The sequence below is a fragment of the Mesitornis unicolor genome, unplaced genomic scaffold, assembly GCF_000695765.1.
Source record: "Mesitornis unicolor isolate BGI_N332 unplaced genomic scaffold, ASM69576v1 scaffold873, whole genome shotgun sequence".
NCBI classification, from domain to species: domain Eukaryota; kingdom Metazoa; phylum Chordata; class Aves; order Mesitornithiformes; family Mesitornithidae; genus Mesitornis; species Mesitornis unicolor.
Window position 1 is genome coordinate 30,670 of NW_010173744.1, and position 16,322 is coordinate 46,991.

General features: G+C 42.0%; 1 protein-coding gene across 1 annotated transcript in view; it reads left to right on the top strand.

Annotated features, from left to right (window-relative positions):
- The window catches only part of ARHGAP20 (Rho GTPase activating protein 20), a 50,878-nt gene that overhangs the window by 21,095 nt on the left and 13,461 nt on the right, over positions 1–16,322 (top strand). Inside the window, exons 3-7 of the mRNA XM_010180803.1 lie at positions 3,926–4,075; positions 5,972–6,013; positions 6,986–7,070; positions 10,338–10,415; positions 15,072–15,138. Of these exons, the coding sequence (XP_010179105.1) occupies positions 3,926–4,075; positions 5,972–6,013; positions 6,986–7,070; positions 10,338–10,415; positions 15,072–15,138 (422 nt within the window). The remainder of the gene's footprint in view (positions 1–3,925; positions 4,076–5,971; positions 6,014–6,985; positions 7,071–10,337; positions 10,416–15,071; positions 15,139–16,322) is intronic.

Consider the following 16,322-nt stretch of genomic DNA (forward strand, 5'->3'; position numbering starts at 1 on the left):
AAGTCTTTGCTAGAAATTGTAAAAAATGGTATTTTGAGTGATATTACTTCATGTATTTTAAAGAACTGATTAGTATGTTCTCTCTACAGTTGCTCTGTCAGCAATGAAAGCATCAGAGCTGTCACTAATGAATACTACTTAAAAATCAGCATTTTTAAAGCTATCTCACACTAAAACGCCATTGCTGATCCCTAGAGGGAAAACCTGAGTGGTGTGTATTGCTATGTGGCTGTGACTATTGATTGTTATTGACTTTTTAAATAGCTAATGCAGAGCCAAGGCAGCGGGTCACCAGGACAGAATTAATGATACAGTTGAATCTGATTTCAGAATTATTCCTTGTGAAGGTGCTAAATATTGGTAACACTCTTGTGTTAAGTACTTTTTCGGTTTGAGGCATATGAACACCTAAGATACCTTAGGTACAGCTCAGCTGCAGGTAGCAGTCACTCTACAAAGGGAGCTTGTGTATAATTAGGCTTCATCTGATCAGCAAACAGCTACGAGTTTTTCCTAAAGAGAGCAACAAATATCTTGTGTGCTCTGAGCTTGCTGAATAAACTCCTGTGCAATACTGAGCTCCCACTTAAAGGCAGCGAATGGCACTGCTCCCGTGGAAATTTGTAGGGGGTAAGTCCTCTCCACAACCAGTCTGTGTATGACTTTGGACAAGATGCCTGTAGGTTCATTTTCTACTACTTTCTGATCATTTTTGAAATGTAGACTCTTAAATTTTCAGATCAAGCATTAGCCCAGCTTATAAAAAGTAAGAATAATACTCATATACCGTGTTTGTCTCTCTGCTGCCCTGTCCTTTTCTGCCTTCATATGAAGATTAAGTAATAAATTAAGAGATTGAAGGAGTTTTTCTCACTAAACCAATGTTAAGTATGTAAAATCTGATATTGCTTCCTATATATTGATTAGATTTCTTACAGAGGGTGTGTATTTTTATTTGGCAGAGTAAATATTTCAAGGAACTGTCAGTTCAATGATCAAGGTTTCTCAACATAAGTTTTTGTGTGGGAGGCACAGAGAAATGGCTTCCTCTTTCTCCGTTGTAATATGTACATGCATGAATACGGACACAACGGACACAAACTGGAACACAGGAGGTTCCACTGAAATTTGAGAAGAAACTTCTTCTCAGTGAGGGTAACAGAGCACTGGAACAGGCTGCCCAGAGAGGTTGTGGAGTCTCCTTCTCTGGAGACATTCAAAACCCGCCTGGACGCCTTCCTGTGTAACCTCATCGAGGTGTTCCTGCTCCGGCAGGGGGATTGGACTGGATGAGCTTTTGAGGTCCCTTCCAATCCCTAACGTTCTGTGATTCTGTGATTCTGTGAAATACGTATGCATTTTAAAGTTTTTCTCCCAGTGTGGCTGGACATAGAAATTAATGGTTGAGTACATACATGGAATTATGGTAGCAATCTCACATAGATCCATTAATGCTTTTGTCAGAGGGTCCTATTAAGGAGATTAGCAAATCTAGTGAGAAGTTAATCTTCCATCTGTTAACGTCTGCGAGGTATCCAATTGCCACTTACAGAAAGCAAAAGGAACTGAATTTACTCTGCAAAGGTGGGACAATTTGGGGTGTGTCACTACCTACACCATCGGCGTTCATTATTTTTCTGATTATTTCAGTTGACTCTTGATCTGCCTGATATTTACAGTGTAGCACTTGCAAGGGGACTTCCTTAAAAAAAAAAAAATCCTTGTTACTCTTTCCATTATTCAGATGTTCAGTCACACTCCTTTCTTAGCCAGCACAGACAAACTCATTTCTAGAGGTAATGCTTTGGCACTTAAATAGAAGACCCACATTTCACAAATGCTGAGAACTCATGGACTGCATAAAGGACGTGGCAGATAGAGATAAAATTATACTTCAGGCTCTTTAGATGTTAATGGAGGCTTCTGTTTCAGCGTCTCTGGAAACCAGGCCACTTGAATACTGATAATAGCTGAGAGCTGTGACCAGGCATGGCAAACAGGGTAAGAATATACATCAAGCATGATTGGAGAACATCTTTGTGCTTCTGCCAACACCCTGCCAACACCCGCTACTGGCACTGCGGGGATCTGGCTTTATGAACTGTAAATGCTAAAAAACTGAAACAGCATGCAGAGAGTTCACTGTCCTGGGTAACGGGAAAAGAAATTGAGGAGAAAGGGAGGATCAACAGATTGATTCAGTGGAGTCAAATCAGGCATCCATTTATTAACGTCTACATTAGAATTCACGGCTTTGTTTTTTAAAAATCTCCATTTTCATAGTTCATTCTGTGGTAAATCAGTTACAGTTATTTCTGTATTCTTGACAGATCTTACCTGTTGCATCCCAAAGTGATTTGTTGATGAGTGTGTTGAAATGTTGTCCTGTATTTTAAGTTTCTCCCTGATGGGGTAAAAAAACGTAATAGGTAGAAGTGAAATGTACAGCTGACTAGGTAACACCATGGTATGGTTTAAAAAATACATGAACTTGAGGTGGTATTTTACAGTTCTTTATGATGATCTAATTGAAGTGCACCATTTTGCCAGGTGTGATGCCCACTGATGGTTCTTTCTTGCCCACCACTGTAGATGCTGCTGGGTTATTAGTGTGGCTCTACCCCACTGCACCTGTTAGCAGTGTCAGCTGGAAACCTCTCACCAGTCAGGGTTCTGCAAGTTCATCTATGTCCCCTTTCATGCTGCAAGCTTCATGTGCTTTCATGTTGCAGACTGTATTAGTTCAGACTGTCCTAAATCAAATACCTTGCAAATGAGACTAATCTCAGAGAAGGTAGTCCATGTGTATCGAAGCTCTAAGAAACTGCTTACCTGGCATATTTATTTATAGAGCACTAATCACCATGGTGCCTGGCACTGTCCCCTTCCACATTTACAACGCAGTGCTGAGCTGACATGCTCTTGCTTGCAGTCCTTGGATTAGAAGGGCAAAATGTTTTCGGTGAGGGGACGCTTTTCCTCCAGCCTTTCTCTGCTGGCCCAGGAGAACCAGAACTCAGGTAATTCAGTCTGCAAGGCCTCTGGTGCAAACCTGCCTTGAAGTTAGTGGCTGTTGCATTGCTGCACAGCTGGACTGACTTTGTGAGGTTTTATTTGTTTCTCACATAGCATTGGTGGCCCACTCATCCTACAAAGGAAGGAGAATTATAATGAGAAATCAAGTGGAAGAGTTGAAATACAGAAGTGACAGTCTGTAAATTTCACCTTTACTGTACTCTAATGTATGGTAGGATAAAATACAGGAAGGGACAAATTTTTAAAAATCGGGGAAATTATGTATCTCCCTTCTTGGTGAGTCGGTACTGTGAGAATGCAGCAAGTCCTGGCTCATTCTCCAGGTGGTGTGGGCCTATGGCTACCATGCAGCTTGTTCATGGAGTCTTTATGTAACCTGTACTGTAGTTAACACAAAGGGCAGTTTTCTGCTTGTTCTTTCTTCAGGATTGCTTCGTTTGCTCTGGCCTAGTTGTCACTCCTTAAACTCCCCACGCTTGTTGACCCTGGGGCTGAGCAGTCCAACTATACTGTGAACTCCTCAATGGCATTAAAGTCAGTGAAAGGAGAGTCCAACGCAAGTGGCAATCTTTGCCTCATGGTGAGATTTGGAGGGGAGCTCTAGACATGGGCAGAAGTTTTCTCCCAAGAAGGGTGATGTCCCGGGATGCCACAAGCAACCTGTTAATGCTACATACAAGATATCTGTTGATACTATTTAGATAAAAAATTGATATATTTTTATATGCAACCCAAATAAAACATGGTTTTCTTTAAAGCAGAAGTGCTTCTTCTGTCAGCTCCAATGCAAGTTTCACATGTTCCTGAAGGAAGAAGAAACTCTTGAGCTGTTTTACCTGCCTTGCTATGTTTTCATGTGTGTGACACACCTGTGAATTTCTGCCTGCAGGTCGCACTCTCATTTCAAACTCAAGTGCCAAGCGCGTCTCTGTGAGATGTGGACAGCATTTTGTACAGAAGAAGTCTGTGAAGGCAGCACAGACCCAGAGAAGTCCTTCGTTTTGGGCTGGCCCACCACAAACTGTGTGGCAAATTTCAGGTAAGAATTGAGATATGCTTTATTTACCAAGTTGCTAAAATTTTTTTGGGTAGTGGATTCATTTCAGCACCAGCGGATGTGAGAAGCAGGAACTTACTGGTTTGTCAACCAATTCCTTCTACTGCTGTAAGCAAATCACTCACCTTCCATGCCTCCTCTTCTGTCTCTCTGCAAATGTTGCAGTGAAACTCACTTATCACTTAAAAATCTGAGAAAATACATGATCTGGCAAAGCACTGTCTATGCTGTGAACTTGCTCAGTGGAAACTATATTTTTTATATATAATTTGACAAACACCTTGGCTAATTAATAAGATGAGCTACAGATATTAAACAGCCAAGTTAATGAAAGGATCAGAGGCCTTTGTAGGACACTTTTAAACAGAAGAGCTTATATTGGAAGTAGCAAAACACATACAGTGAAATACTGACCTTGTCCTAGTTCTCTTTTTAATTTAATTGTGCCAGAGAAAATGTCAAAATTCCTCTTAAAGCAGAATCTGAATTTTAACAAAGAGAAAGGTTTTTTTTTTGGTCTGTGTTTGCAGCATTGACTGTGGGACACATAAGGACTGTCAAGGTAATTTCAGTGATTAGGCTTATTTTAGTCTCAGCAGGAGGGCTCTGTCTTTACTTTGGGTAAGGGAGGGCACTGTCCCCCTGAAATCCCAGATGCTTAGCCACAGTAATTTGGCTGGGTCTTGGAAAATGCATTTTCCTCTTTACCAACAGAGAGCAAAAGCTGACGCATGCAGCTTAATTTGTATGTCACATTGTCCATGTCCAAAGAGAATGTTGTGCACAAACTGCTCTCTGTTGAGCTGGTTGCACTGTTTATGTTTTTTTCACTTAATAGTCCTGAAACAAAGCTGAAATTTTCTATTGACTTTCAATTGAACTCTTGCCAATAAACATGAGCTTTGATCTAGAGACAGTACATGACCCCTTATAGCTATCAGAAGGCAGTTGAATAGGAAAGCAATAGCTTCAATCCAAAGAGAGTCAGAGATTTTATAGAAGTGAAATTATTTTATGTCTGGAAGTAGACAGGAAGATCTAAAACACCATCCCTGAGTCTGTAGATGCATATCTGACAGAATTGAAGCAGCCAAAGCAGAGTCACATTTTTAATATTGAGAAAGTGCATTCCCCTCACAGTATCATTCAGTAGGTTTTTATTTCCCTAAATGCCTGCTCTGAAAATGTGAAGAACTTGATTTGCAGAAGCAGCCGTGAGAATAGCAGTTACTCCATCTGAGACAGGATTTAAATCAAGAAAGTTAAAGCAGAATTCGGTTAGATTCCTTGCACTATGCTATTATTAGCTACATTTAACCGGACAGTTTTGTATAAATAAGTGTATAAATGAGAGCAGCATTAAAATGTCCAAAGTTAAATCCTACTAAGTACAATGGGACATTTTTTTGTATTGTGGCTTATGTGTACTTTGTGCTGTGGTGATAAACCAAAAATCAATAAATAAGAAGATAATTAGAATAGTGAAAGTGGAAACAAATCTATATACCTGAGGAAGTAGAGGAAGTACCTTTAAACTTTTGAATTAAGCTCTTATTTTAAAGTGCCCTCCTCTTCTATTTGGACATTAGTTTAAGAACTCAACCCATTTCCTACTGAATCCACTGGTAAAGTTTTAACTTCTGTGATAAAAACTGGTAACTGGGGCTTTTGATCACCATGGCAGGCTTTTCAGTTGATTTTGCAGGGAAACAGATTATTCAAATCTGGAAAAACCATATCATTTTACCTACTTACTTATCGTAGGTATTTATGGAAATTGCAACCAAGAAGCAGTCCTTTCTACTGTGGTCTGTATAAGGGCTACTTTGGTATTAGAACGATGGCTGATTTGTCCCTGTTTTTCTATAATTCTTGCAGGTCTGCGGAACAAAAGGAGACATGGCTGTCTTTTTTGCAAAGGTACTTTATTATACAGTCTTTGTAGACACTGAAGAGAGTCCCAAACATCTAGACCAGTGATTCCCAAGCTGTAGTACCTATACCATCATAATAGAGAAGTGATATTAAGGAAAAAACCCATCTCTTGCTTTCTCACTGCAGAAGATGGTATGTGTCGTTCATGCAATGATCACCACACAAAGAAGGAAATGCTTCCCTGTGCCTGAATGTGGCTCAGCACAAAACTGGAGCAATTCCTGTCACACACGGTCCCTTCCCTATGCAAGTTGTAGGAGACTCTGCCACTATCACTCTTCTTGAGCCTGGGTCGATTTCCGTGGTGATGGCATCTAAGCTCAGGAACCTCTGCTCTAACCTATCTGCTGCTCATGGCTGGCTGTATTTTGGTCTTACAAAATACACCCCAAGCTGGAGGGTGTGGTGGGAGGATTTGTGTAAATAGAGCTGTCTTATTTCAGTCAGTGTTTGGGCAGAAAACTACTAGTGGTGGTTTTGTTTTCTGGTCACTTAGTTCTACTGGTTGAGGTTTGCGTCCTTATCTGATTCTTCAGAGATCCTGGGGTTGTGTAAATTATCCTTGCTGGGAATGATTTCTAATTCACCAGTCTCCTGTTCAGTCCTCTGAACTGGTCCGTACAGTGGGAGGTAACTGATTTCAGTTGGGGCCTGTAGTGCAGACTGAGATGTCACAATGATGAGTAATTTTAGCTTCATTTTTTAAATCCAGTTCCTCTGCTGCTTACACTGATTTCTACAATGAACTTTAATACAGCAGGGCACTACTGGGGGCCATGGTCAGCATCCCTTCCAGATACTGCTGGATGTTTTCTTCCTCAAAGATCTTTCTACTGCAGTACATCTGTGAACAATCTGCTTCTTATCCAGTTATTGTTTGATTGCTATTTAAATCTCCATCTTGCTATTTATGTTTACAACATTAAAAATTTACTTGTTTTGTACTTGTTTTGTCAGTCGAATAAGAGAAGAGAAGGAAAAAGACTATCCTAAAAGCATCCCTCTGAAGATAATTGCAAAGGATGTGGGAACTTGTGCATATGTAAGTGCTCTTGAGATAAATGGGGGTCTAAATCCACATCACCTATGAGTGCTGGTCACCTGTAAATCCTTTGGATATTGGGAGGGATATTCCTTTGGTTTGCAACCTCCTTTAAGGTTGCAACCAGCCTCTTTAAAAGACTCAGCATATACAGCCCTGAAATTTTGTTTCCTCTGTTTAATACATGAATTCCTTTTTAAAGACAGAGTGCTTGGTAAGAAATACTGGTTCTGGCACACAAACTAAAGGCTGTACAGTGTGAAGTCCCTAGAAACAACTCCAGCGGAACTTATGCATAAGCATCTTCAGAAATGCTACTACAATGTACCCTTTTTTTGCTTATAAAACTGATCTAAACCCACAGCTGCCTTCATTCAATTCCGCAAAGCTGCAATGTATTTTGTTGTTTATAATGATCATAAGTCAGTAAAGCTGTGTATATGAACACCCTGAAATTGCCTTAAGCATGTTTTTCATCAGTGAACTGATGTTGGTAAATTTATAGCACAAGGTAAATTGGTAGAATTGGTCATCCACAGAGTGATTTGCACCTTTTTTACTGTCATTTTTAACCAACTTAAACTAAATTCTTGTCTGTAGCCAGTTCCCAAGGGCTACCCTAGCGTTCAGTGATAATCCATCCATTCTTCCTCTGCTGCTTCTAAATTTGTCCTTTCTTTATAACTGTGCTTTTAAGATCTGTATTTCATGCTCAGAAGCCTAAACAGCATTTGCAAAGACACAAGAAATTTTTACAGAAGTCAGATTTCATTGAAGATTTTTGCCCTACAGTGTATCTCCACTCAGAATTCTGTATTTGCATAGGAATAACACAAAGGAGTCTGCCTTTTTTCCCAGAAAATTACTATTAAGGTAAATGATAATAGTTAGAATTGCCAGGTTGCTAAGACAAATGTTAACAAATAATATCGATGATTGTGATAGCTAAAATGCAGGACTGCAGACCAAGGTGTTCTCAGGCGTAAATGTCTATAAATCATACATGCACTCAGGTGTTGCACTCCTGTACCAGGGTTTGTTTGGGGGTTATTTTAATGGCTTTTCTCCTTAGCTATAATTAGCTCATGTGCCAAAAATGGTTTCCTGATCCTGACAGTACTAGAAACGACACACTGTAGTCTAGCTATTAACAGTAATAAAGCAGTGGAGGAGTAGATAGAAACTTTGTGACGCAAAATTGGGGGCTGTTCAGCCTGGAGAAGAGAAGGCTCCAGGAACACCTTATAGCAGCCTTCTAGTACCTGAAAGAGGCCTGCAAGAAACCTGGGGAGGGACTTTTTACAAGGGCAAGCAGTGATAGGACAAGAGATAATAGTTTTAAACTGGAAGAGGGTAGATTTAGACTGGATATTAGGAGGTAATTCTTTACTGAGAGTGGTGAGACACTGGCACGGGTTGCCCAGGGACGCTGTGGATGCCCCCTCCCTGGCAGTGTTCAAGGCCAGGTTGGATGGGGCTTTGAGCAGCCTGGGCTAGTGGGAGGTGTCCCGACCCATGACAGGGGTTGGATTGGATGAGCTTTAAGGTCCCTTCCAACCCAAACTATTTTATGATGCTATGAAATAGTTCTTATGGCACTGTGGTCCCTGTGCTACAGCAGCTGGAGATGCCCAAGAATTAATTCAATTTTGCAGAGCAGGGAAGGCTGAACACAAGACACAAACCATTTTATTATATTCTAGCCAAGAGCAAAACTTATGCAAATGTCCTGACCTACTCCTGAGAGCCAGATGCCATTGCTTCAGGCAAGTGTTAAATTTTTTATGGTATGAGCGTTCAGATATGTCCTGAAGCAAAATATACAGTATTCTCATTGCTTTCCTTTGATTGCCATGGCAGCTTGTTACTGTCAGAGACTTATACAAACGTACAGCTTAGATCTTTTCTAAATGCAAAATGTCAGGGGTTTTTTCACCTGAGCATCCTGTCGCAAGTATAAAATTGATATGCTACACAGGATAGCAGGGTACAGCAAACTGTCTTGGGAATGGCAGTGAACATTTACATCCCAGCTCTGCCACCTTCCCTTATTTGGGCCATTGGATACGCCTGGGTTCTTTGTTGCAGTGGGCGTGCGTTTATTCTGCCAGGGCTTTAGGCTAGCCATGAACCAGCTGTAGTCCAAAAGCTGTGTAGTCTTGTTAGTGGAGCCAAACCAGCATGCCTCTAGAAAGGGCTTAGTAAGTTGTGCTTGATGTGTGGGAGCTGCCTGGCATCTTGGAAGTGAGGCCAGGGTGGGTGTGATGGTGCAAGCAAAAACCACTCTGGACACGCTCTCCCCACTTGTTTTTGCCTCTGCAAGGTGGCGGCGGTGGTGCTGCCACATCTTGGCAGGGCTGAGAATGGAGTCATTCATCCTGGTGTGTTTGAAATGCGCTGCCGTGTGTAAGAGCAACCCATGGTACCGAGGTGCAGAGCATCGCCCAGCTGTGCAGGAGTGGTCCTTGTGCCAGGTGCTGAAATCTCACTCTGGAAAGATTTCCTTGTGGAAAGCAGCGCATCCTCCAACATGAAGCTTTGCACTTCCTGCTAGTCACTGTAGCTACTTAGAAAGCGGTGTTTCTGCTGATCCATGCTTTTCCATACTGCCAGTCAGCAATTTCTGGAGGATGCTGGAGAGGTAGCGTTTTAACTGGATGAAAGATTACCAAGAGGAAGAGTTTCTGGTACTAAGCCAGATCTAGCTTTGAGAAATCTATACAGAATGTGGATATAGGGCATATAAAGGATATAGAGATAAATAGCCGATGTACAGTATTTTCTTTCCAGGGAGATCAGTAGAAAAGGACAGAAATGATTAATAGTTCATATGGAAGCCTCCTATTTCACTGAAAAAACTCACTGAAGTGTTTCATTTTTTCAAAGGAAACTCGTCTGCTTTTATATTAATCAAACCTTTACATTTCCCTTATGCAGTGTCTAAAGGGCAGTTAATGGCTGTGTCTTTTTGCATATTTTAATGTGGAGGTGCTGTCGCCAGTAGTCATGGCACTCTCTCTTCTGATGGAGCCGTTGGGAAAGCAGGGAGCAAATACAGAAAGTGTGTGGCAAAGCAGAGGAATCAAACCTCTGTCTCAGGCTGTTGGGTCTTTATCTGTGTAGCATAACTTATTTATCAAGTAAAATTTTAACAGGATACTCTCAATTTTTTGACAATGAATTATGCAGAGCTATGGCACTTGAGATACTGTTTGCAAATCCATATTTTTAATGCCACTTTCTCCTTCTCCTCTTTTCTGTTCACAGTCGAAAACCCTGAGTGTAACCAATGTTGATACAGCAAATGATGTCATTCTCATGGCCCTGCAGCAGCTGGGAATTAACGTAAGTCCTTACACCAGTTTTAATGAGTCTTTTTGTAGTCACTTTTAATAATAAAATCTTCTCTTGCATTTTTTCCAAATTTTAGGATATGAACATTAATTAGATACTTTATCGTAGCAATTCAGTGCTGTTGAAGTGAAGCAGAAGTGCCTTGCTAACATATAGACCTCCAGAGATGGAATCATAGAATCATTAAGATTGAAAAAGACCTCTAAGGTCATCAAGTCAACCATCAACCCAACACCACCATGCCCACTAAACCATGTCCTGAAGTGCCACATGTACACGTTTTCTGAACACCTCCAGGGATGGTGACTCCACCAGCATCTTAACTTTTGAATAAGTCTCTGATCCCTGTAAAGGATCCATTGTGTTTGAAGTTGCTTTTAAATCTGTTTTGCTGATGCCTAAGTGGAGATATCTTGACATAAGAAGTGGGAGTTTGATACAGCTCCTTTTGCATACTTCAGTGTGAACAGAAAACCTACTGACATGCTTGTTAGTTGGTTTCAAACTGTGCAAACATGCGTGATCAGCTGTGTCCCCAGGTTACAAGTACAAGCACTGCTCTCAAGTGTCCAAATCAGACAGTATAAATAACCATGGGCCTTTAGTGTCATGAGATATGGATGCAACTGCGTGATCGCACAGAATCTGAACGCACCCAATTTAAGCAATGGCCTGAAACTGTTTGGAAAAAGGCTTTTACAGGACTTAAAATAATGCAGGATTGTGCACCATGTAGAGGTAGTGGTTCCTATTAGATCAAGTAGTGCCTCAAATGTCTCCCCTTGCTCTAAACCAGGCAAGGTGGTGCCTCAGGTGTAGTAATGAATCAGTGCCAGCAACATGAGTTCTTGCTCCAACCAGCACCAATGGTCATAGAAGCTCCTGGATGACAGCATTTTAACTGGCCTGTCAGTCTGCTGTTTGGGTAACAAATTTTTTAAAATGTCTGTCTTGATTCACATGTTGATCTCTTTGCATGGAACCTGACAAGTCTTTCCTTACTGCAGCCCTGAGTGTGAAGAGTCAAATATGACCAAATGCCACTCTTGTGCTTCCCTTGGGCTTCTGGAGACCCCCAGCAAAATCTGGAGTAACCTCAGAATTTGCCTTCCCTAGCACTCATGATCTCTAATTTATACAGACTTTTAACGCATCCAGGAGCCTATTCTGCTGGCTTGGTGTTTTCCAGGCACAGCAATTTCTGTCTGGCCTTCTTTTTGTGGCTCAGACGTCCCGTTTACACCAGGGCTGGGGCTCTGCGCCCAGCGGTTGGTCCCAGTAAGGTAGCTCTGGAGCTGACAGAGGGACTGCTAGGGGAATAAGATGTGAGTTAAAGTAAGGATTTCAGTTGCAGATTGTTTCCCCCAGTCTGCACCAAAAATCAAGAGACTATGCTATATTACAACTGCAAGTCTTTATTATGATGTGCTTCATTTTTATCCATTTTATGGATGTCATTTGCATTTCCTCATTTCCTGTACAGAAAAAAAACCAGGAAAATGGTAGTATTGGAAGAGAATATTTTGTTTGAGATGAGCAGGAGGAGAAGCTGGCTAGGTTTCAGCTTTCTGCTCTTTTGTATGTATCACAGTCAACCCTTTCCTCCTCATTACATTTTTATTTCAAGTGGAAAAAAGAATGAAAGCCATTTGAAAAGTGTGAAATCTTGCCTGCAGAATTATTTGCCCAAGTAATATACCACATTTTTTCACTGCATCTTTGTAGCATAAAGGCTTTTTCATTAGAGGCATATCAAAAGATTAGCAATAAAATCAAACAAGCTAAATAAATTAAGCTATAGCCTGTGTATCAATCAAACACCCAACCCCCTCATAGTATTGTTGTGACTGTGAGGAAGCTTTTCCTTATGCACCATCTTGAGGTTTTTTATTTATGTCCAGAGAGAACCACTTGAAAGGAGCTCTATGACTTCTCAAAGGTAATTATGAAAACTACATTTCACATGTTGTGTGATTAATGGGGCTATTACGTTGGCTGAGTTCACTCTGGTTTAACGCATCAGGGTTTTTTCCCCTCTGTGGTTTCTCTGGTAAAATGACAACTAGTTCGTGCAAAATGGCATTGATCATCTGTTCCAAATTACCAAGTGGGGCAGAAAGAAGGGCCTTGGGTTTCCCAGCTCCATAAGTACACTTGCTGATTTTTCTGAGACAGTCACATTTATACTGACAAATGGCCTCATAAAGCCCACAAAGGACAACATTTACAATCGAGAAATGAGCAGTCTGTCTCTGAAACCACGCTTACTGGCTCTTCCCCTTCCCCTGCTTCCCCTTCACAGCAACAAACCCTTTCATATATATATTTAAAAGGAAAACTAAATACCCTTTCTTGTGCTCCTCAGCTGTATTTATTTGCTCCTGGCTGCTTGCCCTGAGGCATCAGAGATGTCTCCAAAGCCTATTTATTTTCCTTCTGCCCCCTGCTAGCAAACTTAACAGCAGTGCTAATATGGGCCAGAAAGCTCTGTCAGTCAGAGAGCAAACTGTGAAGGCTTTATTGAGTGTATCAGCATTACACCGAGTGTGTGCAGCAAGGAGAAAGAGTCTCAAGAGCTTTGGGGACCTGGGTGAAGGTCCAGGCAATGCAGGATAGTAGGCATATCTGTTCAAAGGGAAGTAGGACTTTGTTTTAGAGCTAAATAAATACTGTCATTAGGTATTTATCACTTTTTGTAGCCAGAATACTTTTAGACTTTAATTATCCTGATTTAGCAATGTCACTGAAAAGGGATTTAAGATATAATAGATCACTTTTCATACAGTGTGTTTATCCACTTGCTACTACCCTTTATCCTGAGAGTGGTTTATGTTAAATGTCCTTCTTTTTATCTCTATTGTCTCACCATCATACTTGAAATAATGCACTGTTCTCCTTCTTCAGTTAAACTGCAACATTGAGTTATATATTTATGCAATATTTAGAATTTGCTTTCAAATCAGCAGTTTTGCACAGCTTTTCCCAGACATATTCACATTCTCCAATCCTCTGGAAATTGTCACCTTTGATGTAAATTCATCCTGGCCAGTGTGAATTTTAAAAGCGGGCTCAGCAGTCTTAAAGCACAATCCAGCAATCCCAGCCCTTCCACACTGAAGGGCTGCACAAAAGGGCTGATGGCAGCCCTACAAGGAGATCTGGGGGCAGCAGTGAGTGCCAGGAGCCCCTTGTGTGCCATCCTTGCTTCGGCAGCATCAGTGCAGGCTCAGATCGCAGGTGAAGGTGCTCCTGCCCTGCTCTCCAGCACAGGGCATGGGGTGCTGTTGGCTGGTGAGCTGGAGCTCCTCCTGCTTGCAGAGGACGTAGAGGAGCTGAGGAGATGGTGGAGCAGAGGTCTCAGGTGTGAGGCTGGGAGTGACTGTGTGCCAGAGCACGTCCTGGAGGATGCTTGTGCAAAGTATTTGACATCCCACACTGAAACAGATTGTCTGGAGAAGCTGTGGATGCCCCCTCCCTGGAAGTGTTCAAGACCAGGTTGAATGGGGCTTTGAGCAGCCTGGACTGGTGGGAAGTGTCCCTGCCCGTGGCAGGGGAGTTGGAATTAGATGATCTCTACAGAACCACAGAATATTAGGAGTTGGAAGGGACCTGGAAAGATCATCCAGTCCAACCCCCCTGCCAGAGCAGGATCACCCAGACCAGATCACACAGGAAGGCGTCCAGGCGGGTTTTGAATGTCTCCAGAGAAGGAGACTCCACAGCCTCTCTGGGCAGCCTGTTCCAGTGCTCTGTCACCTTCACAGTAAAAAAGCTTTTCCTTATGAAGGTTGAACCTCCTATGCTCCAGCTTGCAGCCATTGCCCCTTGTCCTGGCATTGGCTGACACTGAGAAGAGCCTGGCTCCTTCCTCCTGACACTTGCCCTTTACAAATTTATAAATTTTAAATTAATTTAATTTAAAATGAATTAAATTGGGTCCTTACTGACCCAAACCATTCTGTAATTCTATGGTTACTCTGGTGCTCAGGACAGAGCTAAAGGGTCACCTTTGTGAGCTAAAAGCTCACACGAACTGCCCGCTGTGTGCCACACGCTGTGCAGCCGGCCTCCTCTTCGTGCTGCTTATCTGTAATCCCTCTGGGGGATCAGACCTGTCTCTCCTTCGGGCTGGGTGCTGCTCAGTGCCGTCAGGGAGGAGTGGGGCACAGAGGTGCTGGGGGCCAGAAACAGCACCCATGCCCAAGGGTCCCTTCTGCACTGGTGGCTGCCTCATTTCCCATCCTCTGGGAAAGAGGAGGCACACAGGCTGGAGATCAACTCAGTGGCAAGGGTGGTCTGGCATTGTAATGTCTTGATCTGTCCTCAAAAACAATCATGAGTCCCTGGCAGGCTGTGGCCTCTGTCCCTCTGCTTCCAGGAGCATTGAAAGAACTGGGACAAATCTCCCCTTTTTCCTTCAGAAATGACGGGCTCCAGCCCCTCTCACTGCTTAGAACTGGACCTTGCTCACACAGACATGACAGACATGATTCAGAAGCTTTGCTGGTGGCAAATTTGGGCACTGCAAAAGTAAAGGGGGTTCCTTTGATCCCACTGGCAAGGTGTAGATTATCCTTATATTGTGAGAAACCTAATGCAAACTTGTTCTTAATGACTAACAAACTCATTCTTAATTTCATTTTAAAGGGCTCTGAAAAAGACTACAAGCTGTGGGTGATTTCAGGAAGAGAAGATGCTCCTTACCCTCTTATTGGTAAGTTCTTGACGTAGTTTTGTTTTTCAACATTCACTCAGTTTTTAGTGCTGAAGGAAGCAAGAAATACAGAGAAGGCTGAAATGCAGTTTCCTCTTTTCTTTTGTTTTTTCCCGTTTTTTCTCTTACTTCCCTGTCACGCAAGTTTGCCTGCTTGAGGAGAGAGTCAGATGTCGGGCCTTTGTTTTGAAGAGCAGTTGTGTCTGCTTGTGTCACGAAGAGGTTGAAAAAGTTCATTTGTTTTTGCCCCAGTTTTGCTGCATGAGCCTCAGTCTTTCTACAGCCTCCCCACTCGCTCACCTCCTCTCCTGGAGGTGCTCCAACTTTGCCATATTTCTTCCTACACTCCTGTAGTGTTGTTCACTCCCCTCCTCAGCAGAGTTTTGAGAAATGTTCTGTTCTTCCACAACTCAAATCAACTGATTCAAGAGGTCCTTTCCAATCCTGTATTTCTCTTAACTGGCTGACAGCTCCCCTCTGATTAGGAGCAAATTATTGCTTATTCGCCTTCTAAAATGCTTTTCGAAACATTTCCTCCCCAGGAATCAACCCACAGCTCAGAAGTGATTGGTTAGAGCATTTGATTTTGGCCCGTGATTCACTGAGAACAAATCCCTTCCTGTTATTAAGAACCTTTCCTTGTAGAAGCCTGGCATTACTTGTGCTGTATGAGTGCACAAATGATTAGAACAAGAAAAATTTGTGGATTTTCTGTTTGCCTCCTGCAAATCTAACCTCAGTAAATCTTAGCATTCCTTCTTAAAGCAGCCTTAGCTACAAATGCTTTACTGGAGTCGGACAACGTTAATATTTATAAAATGTCTAACTTGTGCACCTTATAGGCAGTGCAAACTGTTTTGTCTCTGAAACATACCAGACTTTGTCTTTCCAACTGTTATGTGTGGCTTCTTCAGATAAAATCACTGCCATGGAACCAAGGAATTCAGAAATGGGAAGGGCCTTTCTTGTTGACTGACTGTCTCACTGCACGGTCAGGTTACAATCTTTTGAAAAGAAGAATCTGGTATTAAACCGATGCTGTTCTTGATATTTATGCAAAGGTTTATCAGGTAAGACCAGCTTTTATCATAGGTAGACATCAGAAGCAGAGTTCGACTGTGCTTTGGCTTCACATTACCTATAATATCAAATAACATTTCTTCCACTATCAATGTTCAAGTGTA